The 17,897-nt window shown below is 44.3% G+C and overlaps 1 protein-coding gene across 1 annotated transcript; it reads right to left on the reverse strand.

Moving 5' to 3' along the window:
- Nucleotides 1-3,701: 3,701 nt before the first annotated feature.
- Nucleotides 3,702-17,853, reverse strand: LOC103799161 (coronin-2A-like; the record flags this gene model as incomplete). The annotated part of the gene is made up of 11 exons (XM_009071462.1): nt 3,702-3,833; nt 5,235-5,506; nt 5,753-5,843; nt 6,924-7,036; nt 8,833-8,929; nt 9,277-9,381; nt 11,628-11,744; nt 12,432-12,611; nt 13,160-13,309; nt 16,881-16,997; nt 17,811-17,853. Coding segments are annotated over 11 exons (1,417 nt in total), but the record flags the coding sequence as incomplete, so codon positions are not given.
- Between the last annotated feature and the right edge of the window lie 44 nt (nt 17,854-17,897).

Here is a 17,897-nt window from a genome sequence, read left to right on the forward strand (position 1 = left end):
CCATTTCTCTGCCTCCCACACTGACCTGCCCACTGCTGCCTTTTCCTAGGCTTTGCTCACAGCAGTGTGTCTGTGTCAGCCCTTGAGGAGCGACACAGTACCTGCCCAGCCACCCTTCCCAGCACAAGGCCCCTTACACGACAGGATGATTGCATGGCTGCTGCACAGAGTTCCCAGCACAGACTTTCTCCAAAAGTTTCCACCCTTTTTTGTTCCGAACACTGGCCTAAAATACATGTTTTTAAAAAATTTTACAACTCATATCATGAATGCAGCCATGAACATTTCCATGCCCAAAGCTGTGACTGATCAACAAACCCCTTGTAGTGGAAGACGGCTCAGAGGACATGGACACAGGCAATGGTTCTTCAGGTTCTCACCACTGCTACCATGCTAGTGGGAATCATAATAAAATCAAAAAAAACAACAAAATTAACTTAGCTATGGACTTCAGCTGGCTTCAGACCACATATTTCTTGCTGGTGATTGGAGATACCCAGCATCATGACGGCAAGAGTATAGAGACCAGTAATGGGAATATCGTTTGTACTGTGATCCAGCTGGAGGCTGCAGCTGCTATATTGTGCTTGCATTGTCAATGCTGCTTCACTCTGCTAAATCAAAATCCTGTCTAACAACAAATGTCTTCAAATAAGCAAATCTGGTAATAATACATTAAACCTTCCTCATGAGGAATATCTGGTTAGAGACTGGTCAGAGCATATTGCACAAGAGAAGCGGCAGGACTGCAAGACAGCAGGAAACACCTCACCACGCAGTATGCATCTCCAGGAGGGCTGAGTTTACTCAAGACCACATACACAGCAATTTAGCTGAGAACAGTTTGAAATGGCCACCCCTTTGAGGCATCAAGGGCAAATGGGAAAGATGTAAAGAGACAGGCCCATGTGCATAAGACTGCGTACAACTTGCCTACTAATGTAAGGCAAGTAAAAGAGACAGTAGGTGATACTTCTTTCTGACCATGACTCGGCTTAAGTTTCAGTCACTTCATCTATACAATAACAAGAAAACAACAACCTTGCATGTATCAAAAAGTAGAACTCTAAATATATTTATTATTCAGTTATATTTGCTTTTCATTGCACAAATTCGGTTTTATCCCCATGTTTTACAGTTTTTTACAAAGCTGTTAGGAGTTTTAGAAACTGCTAAAATGATCATTTAAGAGTATTTAGGCACAGGTCATTAATGTGTAACTCCATTTCCTCCTTTTTTTTTGGATTGCATTTGAGCTCCAAATTGAAATGCATTTCACAGTCTATGATTTTACAGGCATACTGTCTAAAGAAGAAATTTTAATTAATAATCTCACCTTATCAAATGTTTCCAGCAAAGCCTAAATGAAAGCAACCTCTTTTCCAGAAATGCTGAAATCAACACAACCCTAAGATAAGAACCATAGTGGCCAAGCATTCTCTATGCTAGTCAGTCATAGGCTAATGAAGAAACAGTCCCCTAGAGGATTTAAAAATCCCCTGGAAAAATTACTTTAACTTCAAAATAATTTAAATAATTTATTCTGTATGAAAAATAAGCAAAAAAATATGCAGCAAGTAAAACATACATGGTGACGAGGATGTGTCTTATCACGGCTGAGGCCAGGCCAAGTGCTCTCCTTCTGATAATGATCGCTTGAAAAACAGTGTCATATCCCTGGGGCTACCCTCTGTGAAAATGGCTTTGAATTTTGAAGGTGTCAGGCGTGTTTGACATGGCTCAAAAACCGCGAGCTTTGTGATTTCTTAACATAGCTCTTCTCTTTGGTGAGAGAGCCTGACTACTTTTGGTGTAAGGTTCACATGTTTAGATTAAAGTTCTGGGGTGAGCTGCTTTTGCATGTAACTGTACACTGCAGGGTGTTCCCAGGACACAGGAAAGTCCATTCTAGAGGATCTGAAATGAATTGAAGTTTGTTTCAGCAACTGTATTGTTAATATATTATTTTTTATAAAAAGAGTCATGTTAAATAAGTGACTGATGCTGAAGGACTCTTCCTGAAAACTTGAACAACTACCCCCTCCCTGTAAAGCTGCAGAAAGAAACAGGAATATTTGTGGGGTTTTTCACACCCACATCTGTTGCTACTTAGAAATGAACAACATTTTTTTGATAACTGGATTAAGTGATTGTAGCAGAGCAAATGGGACAACAAAGTTTTTCTGTGATTCTCACATAAGAGCATTTAGTGCCGTAAGACCCTGTTGGCTATTCCTGACAGAGATAACCAGAGGAGCATCTCACATGAGCACAGGCAGTGCACCGCGTTTAGTTCCCTTGCTAAGGGAATTTCTGAAAATTGAGATCTTTTAAAAATTTGTTTGGGGTTGGTTTTTTGGTGGGTTTTTTTTCTTTCAGATTTTTGGAAATCAGTAAGCTTCTGGGAACTAGCAAGGCATAGTATTCATTTCTATGTGCTATAACAGAGATGCAGTTACAGGTTAAACAGAGGCTGCTTGCTCTGCTTGGGTTTAAGACATCTCCATAAGGTCTAGCAGTGACCTAGAGAGCTGGTGCTGAAGGGCACAGATCAATGTGGCTGCAGGGCTGCAGGGAGACAGAGCAACCTGGGAAGATGCAGGGGCTAGGCAACACAGTTGGGAAGAGGGATCCTGCAGCTGTAGATGGGTGCAAAGATGAGACAAGTCACCAGCACCTGGGAGCAAAGGAAGCAGCAGCCGCAGGCACAAGGACAAGCAATACTCCAGCAACCATGGAAGGCTGTTCATGACCAGCCACGGCCCTGTGATCTTCCTGTGGTTGACACAACACTTCTAGCACCATTGCTGAAAGGTCTGCAGTGGGTTGGGGGTCCAACTTCCCCACATCCTTTTAAACCCTCTTGGCAAATTCCCCCACTTGTCAATACTGTGCAGCTTTAAATGTTGTCCTCATTTGTCTGATGACCCCCACTTGACTGCAGCTAGTCTTTGGCAGAAGGAGGGAAAGAAGGCCACTGACTCACAGGACACAGAGACTTCTGCAGCTTCTCTGATGAGAACTAGCCCAAACCATTGCCCCTTTAAAGTAGGACCTCCAACACCAGCTCTCCTTTACCCATCACAAAAGTGCTGGCCCTTGGCACCCTCAGTGCAGTCTCCCGCTCAGAGCGGGACTATCCCCAGCACAAGGTCAGGGCAGCCACAGCTTTGCCTAGCCACCTGGGTGCAGGACCAAGCTGTGAGTTGAGAGGGGTACATGAGGATCACTGTGGAGCTAGATGTGCCTCTGAGACTCAGCTGCAGAGTGGACTCCCAAGGCAAGAGGACAGCAGCCACAGGAGCCACACTGCTGGGCCCCAGGATAGGAAAAGAAGCCGGCAGCTGCCTTCAGTCTCTCATCCTCCTGTCATGTGGAGGGGCAGCAAAACAGGTTGTTCCTAGAGCTTAACACGTAGCTTCTCCAGGACCAGACAAGTAAGATTTTCCAAAGTCTCTCACTAGCATTAATACATGAGCTTCTGACATCAGTGAGTGGGCAAGCAAGGGGAGCCTGAAGAAGCGCAGCAAATCCATCAATAACTGGTGATGATTAGGGAAATGTGACTGCCACAAGCCAGGGAAGTCCATGCTGCCTGAAGTATCAATTTTTCCCCCAGTAAAAACCCTAGCAGGAGTTATCTGCAGGAACTGGAGTCTCCTCCAGTTGCCAGAGGTGCAAAGAGCTGCAGGCCATCACCCTCAGTAATTGCCTGTGTCTGTGCAGAGGTTTCTGAGCTCCAGTTCCAGCTGTTTAATTTGGACATCTCTCTGGTTTACCAGCTCACGTAGTCTACGGATTTCTTCCTGTTGCCGGTAAAACATCTGCAAAAGCTGTAAGAAAAGACACATTTTTAGGGCATATGTTTTCTTTAAGTTAAGAAAACACAGGTTTAGCCTGACAATGCCACCAGTCCTGTCACATCACTTCTGAGAGAAACAGCATCTAAGGAAGAGGCCTTCAACCAACAGACTGAACACCAGCAGTGGTCCTGTTGCCCACTAGATTGGGCTATGACTGCAGGTTTTTCTCAGCACTACTTAGTAATGCTACACCTGCACAATTCAATGGAAAAGATCAGGAAAAAAATAGCCTTCACTCACTCACTCACTCACTCTCACTCAAAGAGAGCCTAGATATAGAGAGTATCTGGAGTCTAAATTCTTAGGTCTGCCACATCTCCTTCTCTGACCTTGACCAAGTTCTTTTACTTCTCTTCAAGTTTTCCTGTTGATCATGCTCTGTCCTCTCCAGCTGGGACTAGCATGGCTTTTCACTATACATGCAGCATAGCACCCAGCTCTGTAAGGGCTGCTGCTGTAACCTGGGGGTGCCAGCTCAGAAACATGTAGAAAAATATCCTTTTTCACAGCACAGGGAAGTTCAGATATGGAAATTCCTGCCCTATCAAGCTGCAGATGTTAAATTCTTGCAGAGATGAAAAGGGAACCTTGAAGGGTTCCTAAAAGAAAACACACTTTATGTACTTGAAAATGTTCCAGTCCTGCCAGTGATGAGAAGCAGGCAAATCACACATATCTACCACTGTCCCAACTTTGGTTACTATACAGGGAGGTGATCGGCCATGACTGAACACAGATCACAGGGCTGCCAGGACCTATTCTGGAGCCATTCCCAGGTGCAGGCTGCAACCAGCAGCCCACCTAAAAGGCACTACCGTGTCAAGTTGTCCCCCCAGCAGTAAGCTGCTGAGGCAGGGGCAGAACCAGCACCTCTCCCACATCAGGGTCCACAATAGTTAGGCACTTAAGACTACATGAATATGCCATGGTCCAAGGGAGCAGGGTATACCCACTCCTTCCACAGTGATCCCTGGTGCCTCACCAGGCTCACTGAGTGCAGCTCTTATAGAAGAATTATACAGCATAAACCTCCTTCTCTTCTCCAGAACCTGGAGATCGCAAAGATATCCTTGGCACCAGGCAGGCACCAGGCAGGGCTGTGCCACAAGAGTGCCTAAGAAGTGGGAAGGCTGACTGCTTCCTCCTTTCCAGACCCCCTCAGCTGTGGTGCTGCTGGGTCACATTTCTGCTTCCCATGCTGCAGCCAGGGCATGCAGATCTTCTGCCTCCACAAGGAGCAAAGAGCTTGCACTGACCCAGGTCTGCAAAATAAACCTTTCCCAAATTCTGTGACCTTATGAAGAGCATCCTTTTGCCAGCTGGCTTTGGGCTTCCCCAGCTGCCCCAACCCTTCAGCCCAGACATTCATACCTCATTTTCAGTTTTGGGTGGTGGACACTCAAATATGTCAAAGCCATTGGAGAGGCACATTTGCTCATTTTTTGGCAATTTCTCCTCCACTTTCAGCTGTTTTCTGCCACCTTCAATCCCACTTGGCTTCTGTTTTTCCTCCAGTGGCATCCTTCCTCCCCAGCCCTGTTGCTGGCTCAGGTCAGTAGTTTTCATGAGTGGCTCTGGCTCAGGAAACTGTGGTAGAGAATTCGCAGCTCCAGAGCCTGGTCTCAAGGATACCAAGAGAGGCCCTAGGGTGGGAGGCAGGTGACAAATTAGCACTCAAAAACCACACCCAGAAAACAGCTGTAAGCAATTAATTCAAAAAACCTGCAGGGATAAACATGGTGGCACTTGACTGGAGCAGCTTCCAGAATTTACAGCCACCTCCTTTTCCTCCTTTCCTATTTCTCTGGCAGTTAACAGGCCAGAAACCTGGCAGCAGCTTACCCAAGCCCTGGGGAGATGAAGGGCTGGGGAACTCTCCATGTGCTGACCTTTGTTAATTCCGTTCAGCCACTGCTGTGCTGTCAGTGCTGGCTGGGCTGCTGCCGTCAACGGGTAGATGTCTTCCTGGTATGATTCTGACTGCAAGAAAACAGAAGTCCAGAGTAACTATGTCGGTGAAGTTTTGGCTTAGAGCAGCCATAATGAATTGTGGTGGAGAAAAAAAGTTTATTCCACTTCAGCACAGGGAGTGCCATGAGCACTCACCAGCAGGGACATTAAATCTTCTCACCTGTCCTGAACCTCTTTCCTCCTCACCCCAGCTCAGAAGAATTGCATCTAAAGGCCTAATTTAATTCCTGCCAGTAAGGTGTTTGCACGTCCAGACAACAAACTGAGGGAGGCTGACACAGGCTAACCCAGCTCCTAAGAAATCAGTGCTCCTGAGGATGCATAAGTGGATGCAAAGGATAGACACAAGTCACAAATCATCAGCTGATCATGAGCTGACAGAAACTGAGCAAGGAGATAATGCTGGATGAAGATACCTCATTGGCAGTTGCAATGAGCATTAGCTCTGCTGCCTCTCTGAATATAAGGCACTCATACCCTCCCATGTTTCTGGAAGTAGAGAGCACAGTGCTGACATCTGCCCTGTACCTTTGCTCACACAGTCACATGGGAGCTACCAAATTCATGACCTGTTTCATTCTCTCATGACACCAGTGCTGAGACTTACTTTTACATCATTTTCACTGCCATGGGTCATGCTTACATGCTGCAGGATAACTATCTGTAACCCAACTGTACCCACTGGATAGAGCCTGGGAACCCATCATTGCCATTTTCCCAGAGTGATTATTCTTCCTTTCACAAGGAGGTTTTCTTGTCATCCATCTTCACGGATCATCTCAAATCCCTCTCTCTTTTGTAATTAAGTCAAACATATGCCACTAAGGAAGTTTACAGCCAGCAAGCTGACTAGGCAGCATGCCTTAGAAAGTCAGCCATTAAACAGAGACCGAACTCTTGAGTTACCCAGAGAGGGTTGGTCGGCAGGACTGCCCTAGAAACTGACCAGTTTTGCCTCTTGTGGCAGAAGAAAGAAAATCCCTTGTTCTACCTACTCTTCTTCCCCCAAAAGTCATAGAGAGGAGGCACTTCCCTCATTTTTCTACTGATATTTACCCCAGGTATGAATATGACCTGACATTAACTTACCCGTCGAGGCACAATCATGGAGATGGGCTCAATCAGGCTTTTAGTTGGAATCAGTTTGTAGAAACGGAAAATCTCACAAGCTGACACATCAAGGCCTCTCTTTGGCATCATTCCTGGTGGAAGAGCATGAAATAAGAGGGGTATAAATCTCCATAGGAAAGTTTATGTCATCTGCCACAGAAAAAGGCCACCAAATAATGAAACAAGTCATAGCTAACAGCTCCACATCAGCATGGTCTGAAATGTGCATCCAGTGGCTCAGGGGCAAATGGTGAGACTAAATAATTTTTCTGTAAGAACACAAAGTTACATACAGAGTGTGTGGGTTTCATGCTAAGCCTCCTGTTCCTTATTCACTCTAGTGAGCTCCAAATAGAGTGACCGGAACTGAGCAGAACTGGCAGGTGATGCCACAGGATTTGAGTATCAGGATCACCAGGATGAGATTTCAGGACACCCAAACAACACCAGAATAGCTATATGGGTCAGGCTGAAAGGCATTCCAGCTCAGTATCTTCCCCCAGCACCATCCTAAAATAGAATGGAGTATGAGAAGGAGGTGAACATGTATTCTGTCATACCACTTGTGATTTAGGGACTGGCTAAGCCACACATGGTCTCTAGTACCTGATAACCTCAGAGGATTTCTCTCCCATAACCTTTTACACTCCAAAGCTTATATCCATGTAAATCCCCTTAACAAAAGAGATTCCCTGTGCTTGAACACCTTGCTTCCTAGTGTCCTACAGAAGCTTAGTTTTGTACTAATATCCAATTACTTCATTAAACAGTAGATTCTATGTGAAGGACTGTTGCTTCTTACACTATGCATTTATCTAAATGTGAATCTAAACTCCACTCATTTACACAGTACTTTGTTTTGGTAATATTGAGAAACAAGTTCTGAGCAATAATGTTACCAGTATGTTTGGTCAGCAGAGCAAAGCAGGATAGGGAAGTAGACTTGATTCATTCAGGCCTTCTAAAAACACTTGTACACTTCCTTTTCATGGAAGGATTTTTAAAGCAACTATGATGACATAAAATCAGGATGTAGTGCATTAGAAATATTATAAAAAAAAGAACAATGGAGAGATCCTTCCAGTTAAGTTTTAAATAATTTATCCCTTTCCATTTTTAATTTTTTCGAAGGAGACATGCAGGAACAAAATCCAGTGCTGCCAATTATCTGTACCGATGTCCTATAAGAACAGATAGTGTAGAGAGGTGGTAAATAATCCTAGAAACATGTCAGTCTATAGAGGAATATGACTAATAGGGTAGACTGGAGAAGGTTCAAGAAAGGGCTAACAATAGGCCCTGAGGACTGAAAGCCAAATTCTGTAGCTTGAACTAGTTAAACTGGAAAGTATGTGGACAGATTAATGAGCAAGGGTCTCCAATGGGGGAGATGTGAGCTAATCACAGACAGTCTATTTCTAAATGGGAAATGTCAGTAAAGAAGGTAGGCAAGCAATAAAGAGTGAAGGCACCTGTTACCAGAGAAATCACAGAGTGGGAACAATGTAAATAGATTTTAATGCCAAAAGCTTCACAGTGGCAGCAGCAGCTTCAAAATGGCAAGGAGCGGTCTCCACATTTAAATCCAGATTATCCTCCCTTCCACTTTGACCAGGTATGTGAAAGGGGGATACAGCAGAGACTGGTAAAGCTGTCCAACCCATGCTTTGCTGGCCAGAAGGGACTCCTCCAAGCTCTGACCCTGTAATCCACCCATCATACATAGGCAAGCTGGGCCAAGCTGACTGTTGTGCACGTGTAAACCTGGGTGGAGGAATCTGACCCATTCCCTTTTCTAAATGATATTTTGGATAGTCCTAGGCTCTGACAGCCTCTAAATAAAGAAGACACAATCCTCTTGTAACATTAGATATATGTTGTCACTCACCAATTCCCTTCTGAGGTAAGTGAGAACGATATTCCATCAGGTAGTTCAGGTATGGTTTCTCAGGGCTTATCTCATAGTACCGTATATTTCCATCACCCTAAAGGCAAAGAAAATCAATGTCAGCCAGACTCTGTGTTCAGCATGAGGGTCTGAGAAGAATGCCTGTCCCCAGAAGCCATGTAGGATCAAGAATGAACCAAATGTTTACCCTCAAATTCCTGTATGGGAATGTTAGTACTCTGCAGTGTACCTCTCCATAGTAAACACGGAATATCTGTAAACATGGTAATGTGGCCTGATGCTGCAGCACCCTCTGACCCCATCACATCTGCCCATATCCTTAGATTAGCACACTTCAGGAGCATCTTTGACTTCAGCCTGACGCAACACAAGCTGAGAGCAGAATCAGACAGGCCAGTATTTGCTGACATGGAAAGCACTTACCTTTCCCACCACGTAGAGCATGTGTGTGTCAGAGTCATAGACGGGAAACAGAAGTCCTGAGGAGCCATCCAGATCCTCCTCCAGTAAAGGCACAGAAAGGTCATTCTAGGCAGGACACAGGAAAGAGTCAGCTGCAATCACCACCAGTCACCTCAAGTCGGGGACATCTCACCTGAACCCCACTTGGCAGCAGCATGTAAGCACAGCATGGTAATGACCCTTGGCCATGGCCCTGAGCAGAGGGCTACATACAGACTTCTTCAAAGCTCTGTGGGTGGAAAATAGGTGCTCCATGCCAGGCCTTGACTGAGTGCAGGACACCAGTTCCTACCACTAGAAGATCTCAGACACCTGATGACAATTCAGGGTAGGTATGGTAAGAAACACTGCCTGTCTCTGTGTGGGCCACTAGCCTCAGGGAGATGGAGGGGTTTACAGGGAACATCTGCATCACACACTGAATTACTCATTACTAGAGGTTCTCTCAAAACCTCTAATCAAGGCAATACCTTCACAAAAGTGCACCACCCACCACAAAAGCAGCCTATGTCTGCTGAGCAGTCTCCACACTGCACAGTGGGAAGGTGCCTGTTGCAAAGACAAAGCCTCCCACTGGCCTTTTGCAGGTGTAGGAGGACATAGCACACCACTCCATACACAAGGCTGGCATATCTTGTACAAAGCAATCCCTACACTGCTGAAGGAAGCAATTTTGGGAGAAGCAATGAGAGGTTCCATGGCTGCCATGTGGTGCTTCTCTCCTAAATATGTATTTAGCATAAAGTTAATACATATTTTGTCCTGCAGAACTGTCCAGCTGCAAGCTCTCTAAAACCAGAGCTTTTGTTTAGATGCAATGATGACATGGGTGGATGTGGACCTCAGAATGATGCATGCTGGGTAAGTCCTGTGCCAATGCTTGTTCCTAAGGAGGCTGCACATACCTGGCCTCACAGATCTTCCCACTGTGTTCTTAAACTAAGTGTGGCCAGCTCATCTTGCAACTCTGAAGGCAGTGAAACCCTGATGTGAGATCCATGATGTGTCACAGTACTGCTCAGCATTGTGGAAAGCCTTCAGACAGCAGCATAGTGCTCTGGCTCTCACATACACAAAAAAGACATGTCCAAACATAGCCAAATGGCAAATCATAGGTCTGGTTTACCAGCTTTGTCTGTTATAAGGAGTGACAGCACTACAAAGAGGCAAAAGATTGTGCTGCATGGTCGTTGACACAGAAGGACAATGTGAGATCCTGGCAAAGTAAAAACATCTCAATGGATATGAGAGGTGTAGAGGAGAGGAGGGTTTCATAAGGCTAGGAGCCATCGTGATAGGAGATCATGTCATAGAAGTGACCAATTAAGGGCTACCTCAATTCTCTACTGTCAGGAATCATCAGAAATCAAAACCACCCCACATATTTTTTTCCATTGAGGGCTTCCTCTGAGTAGGCTATGTCTAGAGCTCATTTCTCTTTCCAGGACCAGTTTGCCAGTAAGACCAGTAAGAGTCACTTTTAAGTCAGAGCTACAACAACCACATAGAGGTCCTTTAAATGATTTATTCTTGTAGTTGCTGCTGTGGTTTAGCCCCAGCTGGCAACTAAGTACCACGCAGCCACTCACTCACTTCCCCTTGGTGGGGTGGAGAATTGTAAAAGGTAAACCCATGATTTAGATAAGAACAGTTCAATAATTGAAAAAAGAGTAAAATATAAAACAATAACAACAATTGTCATGAAAAGAAAATGGAAAGAGAGAAATAAAAGCCATGAAAAATAAGTGATGCACAAGACAACCACTCACCACTGACTGACCAATGCCCAACCAGTCCCTGAGTAGCGATCCACAGCTCCTGGCCAACTCAGCCCAGTTGAGCATGATGTTCTATGGTATAGAATATCCTTCTGGCCAGTTCAGATCAGCTGTCCTGGCTATACTCCCTCCCAGATTCTCATGCACCTGTATGCTGGCAGAGCATGAGACACTGAAAATTCTTTGACTTAGGATAAGCACTACTTGGCAATACCCAGAACATCAGTGTACTATTGATATTAAATCCAAAACACAGCATTGTACCAACTACTAAGAAGAAAATTAACTCTATCCCAGCTGAAACCAGGACATGAACACAACATTGTTCTGGTGGATTTCTATGCTGAAAGCTTCTTCAGAAACTCAGTTAAATGTCATAGCAGCAAGACCTATCACCCATTAGGAATCTGACAGACCACTTTAGCATTGCTATTATAAATCAATTCCTGAGTATTTGGCAGGTTGAAAAGTTAAAGTGACAGCAAAAGAGAGAAAACTGAAGCCAGTATGGTTAAGACTGTTGGTCCAACTCACTTGATCCCATAATGCAATTTGTCTATTATTCCACCGAGATGTTCCAGTAGAGAACAGCTTTTTCATGTTTCCAAGGAACAAGACTTTATTGACCCTGTGAGACTTGTAGCTGGCTTCCTATAGGAAGAGAAAGGGCACTGCATGAGTAAGACAGCACCTGTTGCATATCTATATCTCATGTTACGTGACAACTCCCATTCATTCATATCTGAAAGATCTGCTCAGCCTGGCTGAACTACAGTGAGCAGGATTTCATGGGGATCTGAGAAAGGTGGCCTAAACTCTGAAGGACCATTCCCAAAAGCCCAATCAACATCTCTAACTATTGACTTACATATTTGAAGGAGGGCATTCCCCATTATTTATAAGCAGGACTTTATGTGTACACAAATCTGTGCAAATAGCTACAAAATGCAGCCAGCTTCACCTTACCAACAGATACAAAGTCTAGGCAACAAGAACAACCCTGGCTTTGGGACAAATTGCACTGGCATCCACTTGTCCACCTGATCTCTGCAAGCCCTCCCAAGGTGTCCCATAGAGGACAGCAGCAGGTAGCTATGAAAACAGTGCACTTCAAGAAGTGTCTCAGGGAGAAAGGAACATGGTAGCAAGATGCAAATCCCTTGTTTTCAACAATGACAGCAAGAGTTCTGTGGAAAGTAGAAGGCAATAGCACCATGTAGTGCCTTGCACAATGCAGGATACGGATGCATCATCTTTTATGGCAATGAATCTATCCAGGACAGGAAACACTCCAAGACATGAGATAAGCTGGACAACAAACCTCTGAACCCAACCTACCTGTAGGACTGTTCCTGCGCGAGGGTCTATCACGCGTATCTTTCTGTCCCTGCAGGCTGTAGCAAGGAGACTGCCATCTGTGTTGAATGACATGGAGAGGACCACGTCTTTGTGTGTGTCAAGAATCTTCACTGGCCTTGAGATGACAGCATCCTTGGTATCAAGGTTCCAGATCATTATCTGGAGCAAAAGAACAGATAAATCAGCTCTTTGCTACCTGACCCACTAGGGACTTTGTGTGCCCTATTCACTTCTTCCTCTTGTCTCTATACTTAGAGGTTTTCTATACATGTTTGTGTAAGTGATTGCTCTCCAGCACCTTAATTCCTGATACTTAGAGCAATATATCAGTGTCTGCTGAGAGTGCCTGATATTTTAATTTCCTTCGCAACTACATTTTATACATAAAATTAGCCAACATCAGTGCAGATATTTGCACTAGCAGAACAATAAATCCAAACAGAAGTGCATGGCACTGTATACTGTATCCAGCTCAGTAAATGAGGAGGGCAGAGTGGACTGAAATTGATCAGAAGAGTGGAAAATTAGCAAATCCGTTTGAAATTGTAGCAATGTCCTTTTGTCTTTGGGGTCACCATGGAATTTCTCCCTGAAGAAAGCTTCTGAACTCTTCAGTATCATCTTACAGCTTGAAATTAAAACAAACTTCAAAACACCCTGCCAAACAGGCTGTCCCAGGAGGAGAGTTCCACAGAGCACAGACCCACCTTGTAGTCATAGCCAGAGCTGAAGAGGATGTTATCACTGGTGGGATGCCATTCAATGAGACCGACTCTTCGAGCATGCCCAAGAAGTTCTTTCTTCGGACTGGTAATGTTTCTTTTTAGCAACTGGTTGGGGATGTCCCAGATTTTCACCTGAATGGCACAGGACAGGTCTTTGTGAGATTCCTGAGTAGGGAGCTGATTTGGAACTTCCTAATAACTATTACTGCCTTGGTGTTATTATTCCCCTTGTAGTGAATATGAATGCTCCTGGCTTTATTGAATGCCAGTCCTTGAAATTTGTATCTTTACTCTTCTGTGGACCTGAAGACTCCTCTTTACTTTCTATCTTTAGCCAGCAGTCCCACCAGCATTTTTATAAACTTGGCAATCCAACCCTTAGACCTGGTCAGCACATTATGAAAAGTTATTCCCAAGGGGAAGAAGTAAACCACAGATCTTGCAGACCTGGTCTTCTAACAAACTTTGAGCAGAGGCAAGCAAATCTGATTTCCAGAAGATATTATCATTCTCTGATTCTATTATATTATAGCAGTGATTGATCCAAGATCAATCCTCTCCTGCTCTCCTGGCCCTCCTCATCGTGGTCCTGATGACCCACTCAACACTATCCAGTAAAAGAACTGAGAACTCTTCTGGTCACATGACAGCTATAGTAATGTTTGTCTCATAGAAAACTGTGCTGGTGCTGAATGCTTTGAAAATGACATAACTGTTTGTCAAAGTACACAGAACACCACACAGATGGCCACAAGGCACATGCCCTGAGCAGAGAGACTGGGCAATACCACACTGAAGTCACTCAACACTGAGTGTGTGCTGTCTCATAACAGGTCTACCTACAGCTCTGGGTTCTTCTAGAAGGATGCTGCATGAAGATAAAAATGTTCTGTCCTCCTGTGATGCAAGAAGACAATACACCGACCTGGCGCTGGAAACCTGTTTTAGGGTTTAAGGGTTACAGTGGAGTGTCAGACAATAGAAGAGATCACCTTCCTGGGAAATTTATTCCAGTGCCTGACCACCCTAACAGTGGTGGCCGTAATAATATCTAATCTGAATCTCCTGTCTAAGCTTATGGCCATTTCCTCTAGTCTTCTCACTGCAGGCATGGCAGAGGAGATGATCCCCCACCTCTCTACAACATCCTTTCAGGGATGAGGCCACCCCTAAGCCACCTCTTTTCAAGACTAAACACCTCCAGATACCTCAGCTGCTCCTTGTACAACATGTGTTCTAGACCATTTATGAGCCTTGCTGCCCTTTGCTGGACTCGCTTCAGTGCCTCAGTGTCCTTTTTTAAGTGAGGGGCTCATTCTTGACCCCATACACTGAGTCCAACAGCTGCCACTGAGTTGAGGAGGGGACAGGAGCACAGCAAATCTAAGGAGAGCTGCAAAAAAAATAATTTGTTCAGGCTCTGGCTTCCCTTCAACTACATTGCAGCATGGCACAGAGAAGATGTAGCCAGACTCTTTGCAGATGCACAAGGAGAGCACTAAAGTCAATGGACATATATGGCAATACGGAAATCCGTGGGGATCAGAGGCATCCTGTCTTCCCTGGAAGGGTACTCAACATTTGGAAGAAGGGCCTAGTAAGACCATGGGATCTGTAGCCTTAGAGACCTTCCCAACTCATCTGAACAAGTCTTGGAACAACCCAATTCAACTGGGCTTTTAAGCCTGGTCAAGGCCTTAGACTAAGGGACCTGTGCAAGTCTACCTACCAAGTATCACGAAAGACAGTCACACTAAGAAACACAGACTGCTGTCATCACTACTTAGCAGGTAGGGAAGAGGTGTCTATACACTGTGTCACTGTGCAAGGGTCCCCTAAGATACCATTTCCTGATGCCAGGATGAAAATGGGAGAGTTGTACCAAAAACAGAGACTATAGTCACAAACAGACAGACTTCTTAGAACAACTCTTGGTGCTGAGACCAGTGACAAACTCAGTGTTTTCATTCTTTACTCTAAAGAATGATCCAGTGCCAAGTTTTAGTAGAAAACTGGAAAGGAAAGCTGTCATATACCCTGGGGTCCTGGTGGACAATAGAATAAGCATGACTGAGCAACATGCCATGGTAGGCATGAAAGCTAGCAACATCGTGGTCTGGAACAACAGGAATATAGTCACAAGATGATGGAAGTGATTTTCCCCTTTACTCAGCAATAATTAAACAACAGCTGGGATACTGCATCCAGTTCTGCACCTCCCAGTGCAAGAAAGATGCTGATAAACTTGTGAGCCCAGTGGAAGCCACCAGAATGCTCAAAAGGCTGCAGCACTTGCCCTGTGAGGAGAAGCTCAGGACAACGGACTTGCTCAGCCCAGAGAAGACAGCTTCAGGGCAAACTGATATGAACCTTCAATACTTACAAAATTACTGAGAAAATAGAGCCAAGCTCTGTCTTGAAGTACAGGGGAGGAAGACAGGACAAGGTGGTCAATAACTACATGACATATAAGGAAAAAAATTCCCCATGGGAAAAGTAATGAACAGGAACAGGTTGCTTCAGTAAGTGATGAAACCTCCATTCTTGGAGATTTTCAAGACTCAGCTCCACAAACCTGTGCAGGAGGTGGGGATAGAGAGCACACAATCTCCCTTCCAAAACAAATGGTGCTGTGACTCTGTAAGTGTGGTGGGATGTTTTGAAGCTTCTGTTCACTCATCATATGAGGCTCAAAAGAGTGGCCAAGATGGTGCCTTCCTGCCACAAGTAAGCCGCACCATGCTATGCTGCCTGAGACAGCATGAAAACCTGGCATATGGATTGGAAGACAAAATAAAATTCTTACCGTCACCCAGAAACTGAAAGAAGCCTTCAAAAAACACAGGAGTATCTAAACCACCAATAACAAGTCACTAAACATGAAAGACAATCCAAAAAGCCTACATTCAAGAGTGACTTTTTGCCAGAGCTAAAATGGCAGAGGATGTGAACCAAACCAGGGCTGGAGGAAATGACAGGGGAAACCTCCCTGATGCTGTGTGGCAGAGTGTGAATACACCCACTGGGAGAAAACACATATGGGATCTCTGGAAAATAGCACAGTAGTTAGTCAGATGTCCTCACTATCACAGAAGTCAACATCACACTTTAGGCCAGACCTTTTGAAAGTGACCTTTCAATTGAACCTCACAAACATGAACTGAATCTTTCAACTCATAAATGTGACAGCATGTTAATCATACTAACTTTAGCCAAAGCACTTACTGCAGAATTGTATGAGGCAGATTTCTCAGCTACCCCATAACTGATCCAGCAAGACTTTACAGAATAACTGAGTGCAGGAACAAGTTCAAACTTGGTCTGCAGAGAATAAGTCTGAAAAAATGGTTACAGATTATGTTGCATTGAAGCTTTTATTCTAAAGATAGAGTTTCATAGTACTTAAATTTTAAATCATTCCATTTTAAATTCATATCTTGCTTTTCATGCAAACACACCAGAAAAGGCATAGACCCCTGCAAAACAGATCTTCCTCCTTACACTGATCTGGTGTATCATCTCAAGGGATCAGACAGGACTGAACTCAAGAGAAAGAAAGGAAATTTACTCTTACCTGACTTCTTAAATAAATATATATATGCTTTCACATCTCATCCATGGGTCTTTTGGTTTCTTTTTCATTTCATTCCCCAAAAAGCACATTAGCCAGGTAGTAACACAGAGTACAAGCTGGTAAACTTACTGTGGCATCTTCTGAACATGAAGCTATTACAAAGTCATTGAATGGGTTCCACTTGATGTCCAGAACGTTCCCTTTGTGCCCACATACTTTGGGATAATGTGGGTCAAGCTTGCCTGTCTGGAAAAATAAAAATAATCAAACCTAAGGAGAGGCATGGAATTACAGGACATTTTCAAGGATGATACAGGCCAGCTCCAGCAAGAAAGCTCTTTCTGCTTGTTACGCTTCAAATGCCCTGGGTGGTCTCTGTCTGTTGAGAATGGTTTTTTGCTGTCCCTGCTAGTCATGTCTTGATGGTGCCACCATAAAGCAAGGAAAGAATGCGCAGGTCTTCCTAAGTACATGCTGTAGCCAAGAAACCTGTATGCACACATACATTCATGTAAGAAGATAGTATTAGGTTCAGATAGCAGAACGAAACCTGGAGGAGAAACATTTATGAATTAATTGAATCTGCAACATTTTTTTAAAGATCTTGCAAGGGGGTTGAACAACAGTAGAATATCCTTTAGAAGACATTTCTTATAAGCAGCAGGAAAAGATGTTTTAGGTTTTAATTTTTAGCCTCATCAGCTAGCAAATATTTTATTCTTTGAGGAAAAAGGCATTTGCGACACAAATTAAAAATGCAGCGTTTCTTTCAGTAAGATATCTGTTTCTCTCTGATGGTGTTCAAGTCCAGCTATTCACTAAACTCAGTCAGCATTCTGAAGTCCCCCAAAAACCACCACATTCAAGTGGCATCTTCACTGATAGAAGTCCTGCACAGTGCTCTAAGGAGTACTGAGGACCTTGTGCCATAGGAGGGCGGTGTTGCACTGGATAAACCCATACTGCAGGCACGGTCTCTGCTAGAAAGTCAAGGCTGAATATTTATTATATGCCAGAAAGGGTGCTGGGGATTTTAACACTGGAGCAGCACTCGCTTACCCCTGTCAGGAGCAGGAGAAATATAGTGAGCTCTGGAAACCATCTAAGAAGAGAGACATGATCATAGAATCAACCGGATTGGAAGAG

The sequence above is a fragment of the Acanthisitta chloris genome, unplaced genomic scaffold, assembly GCF_000695815.1.
Source record: "Acanthisitta chloris isolate BGI_N310 unplaced genomic scaffold, ASM69581v1 scaffold27133, whole genome shotgun sequence".
Taxonomy (NCBI): Eukaryota; Metazoa; Chordata; class Aves; order Passeriformes; family Acanthisittidae; genus Acanthisitta; species Acanthisitta chloris.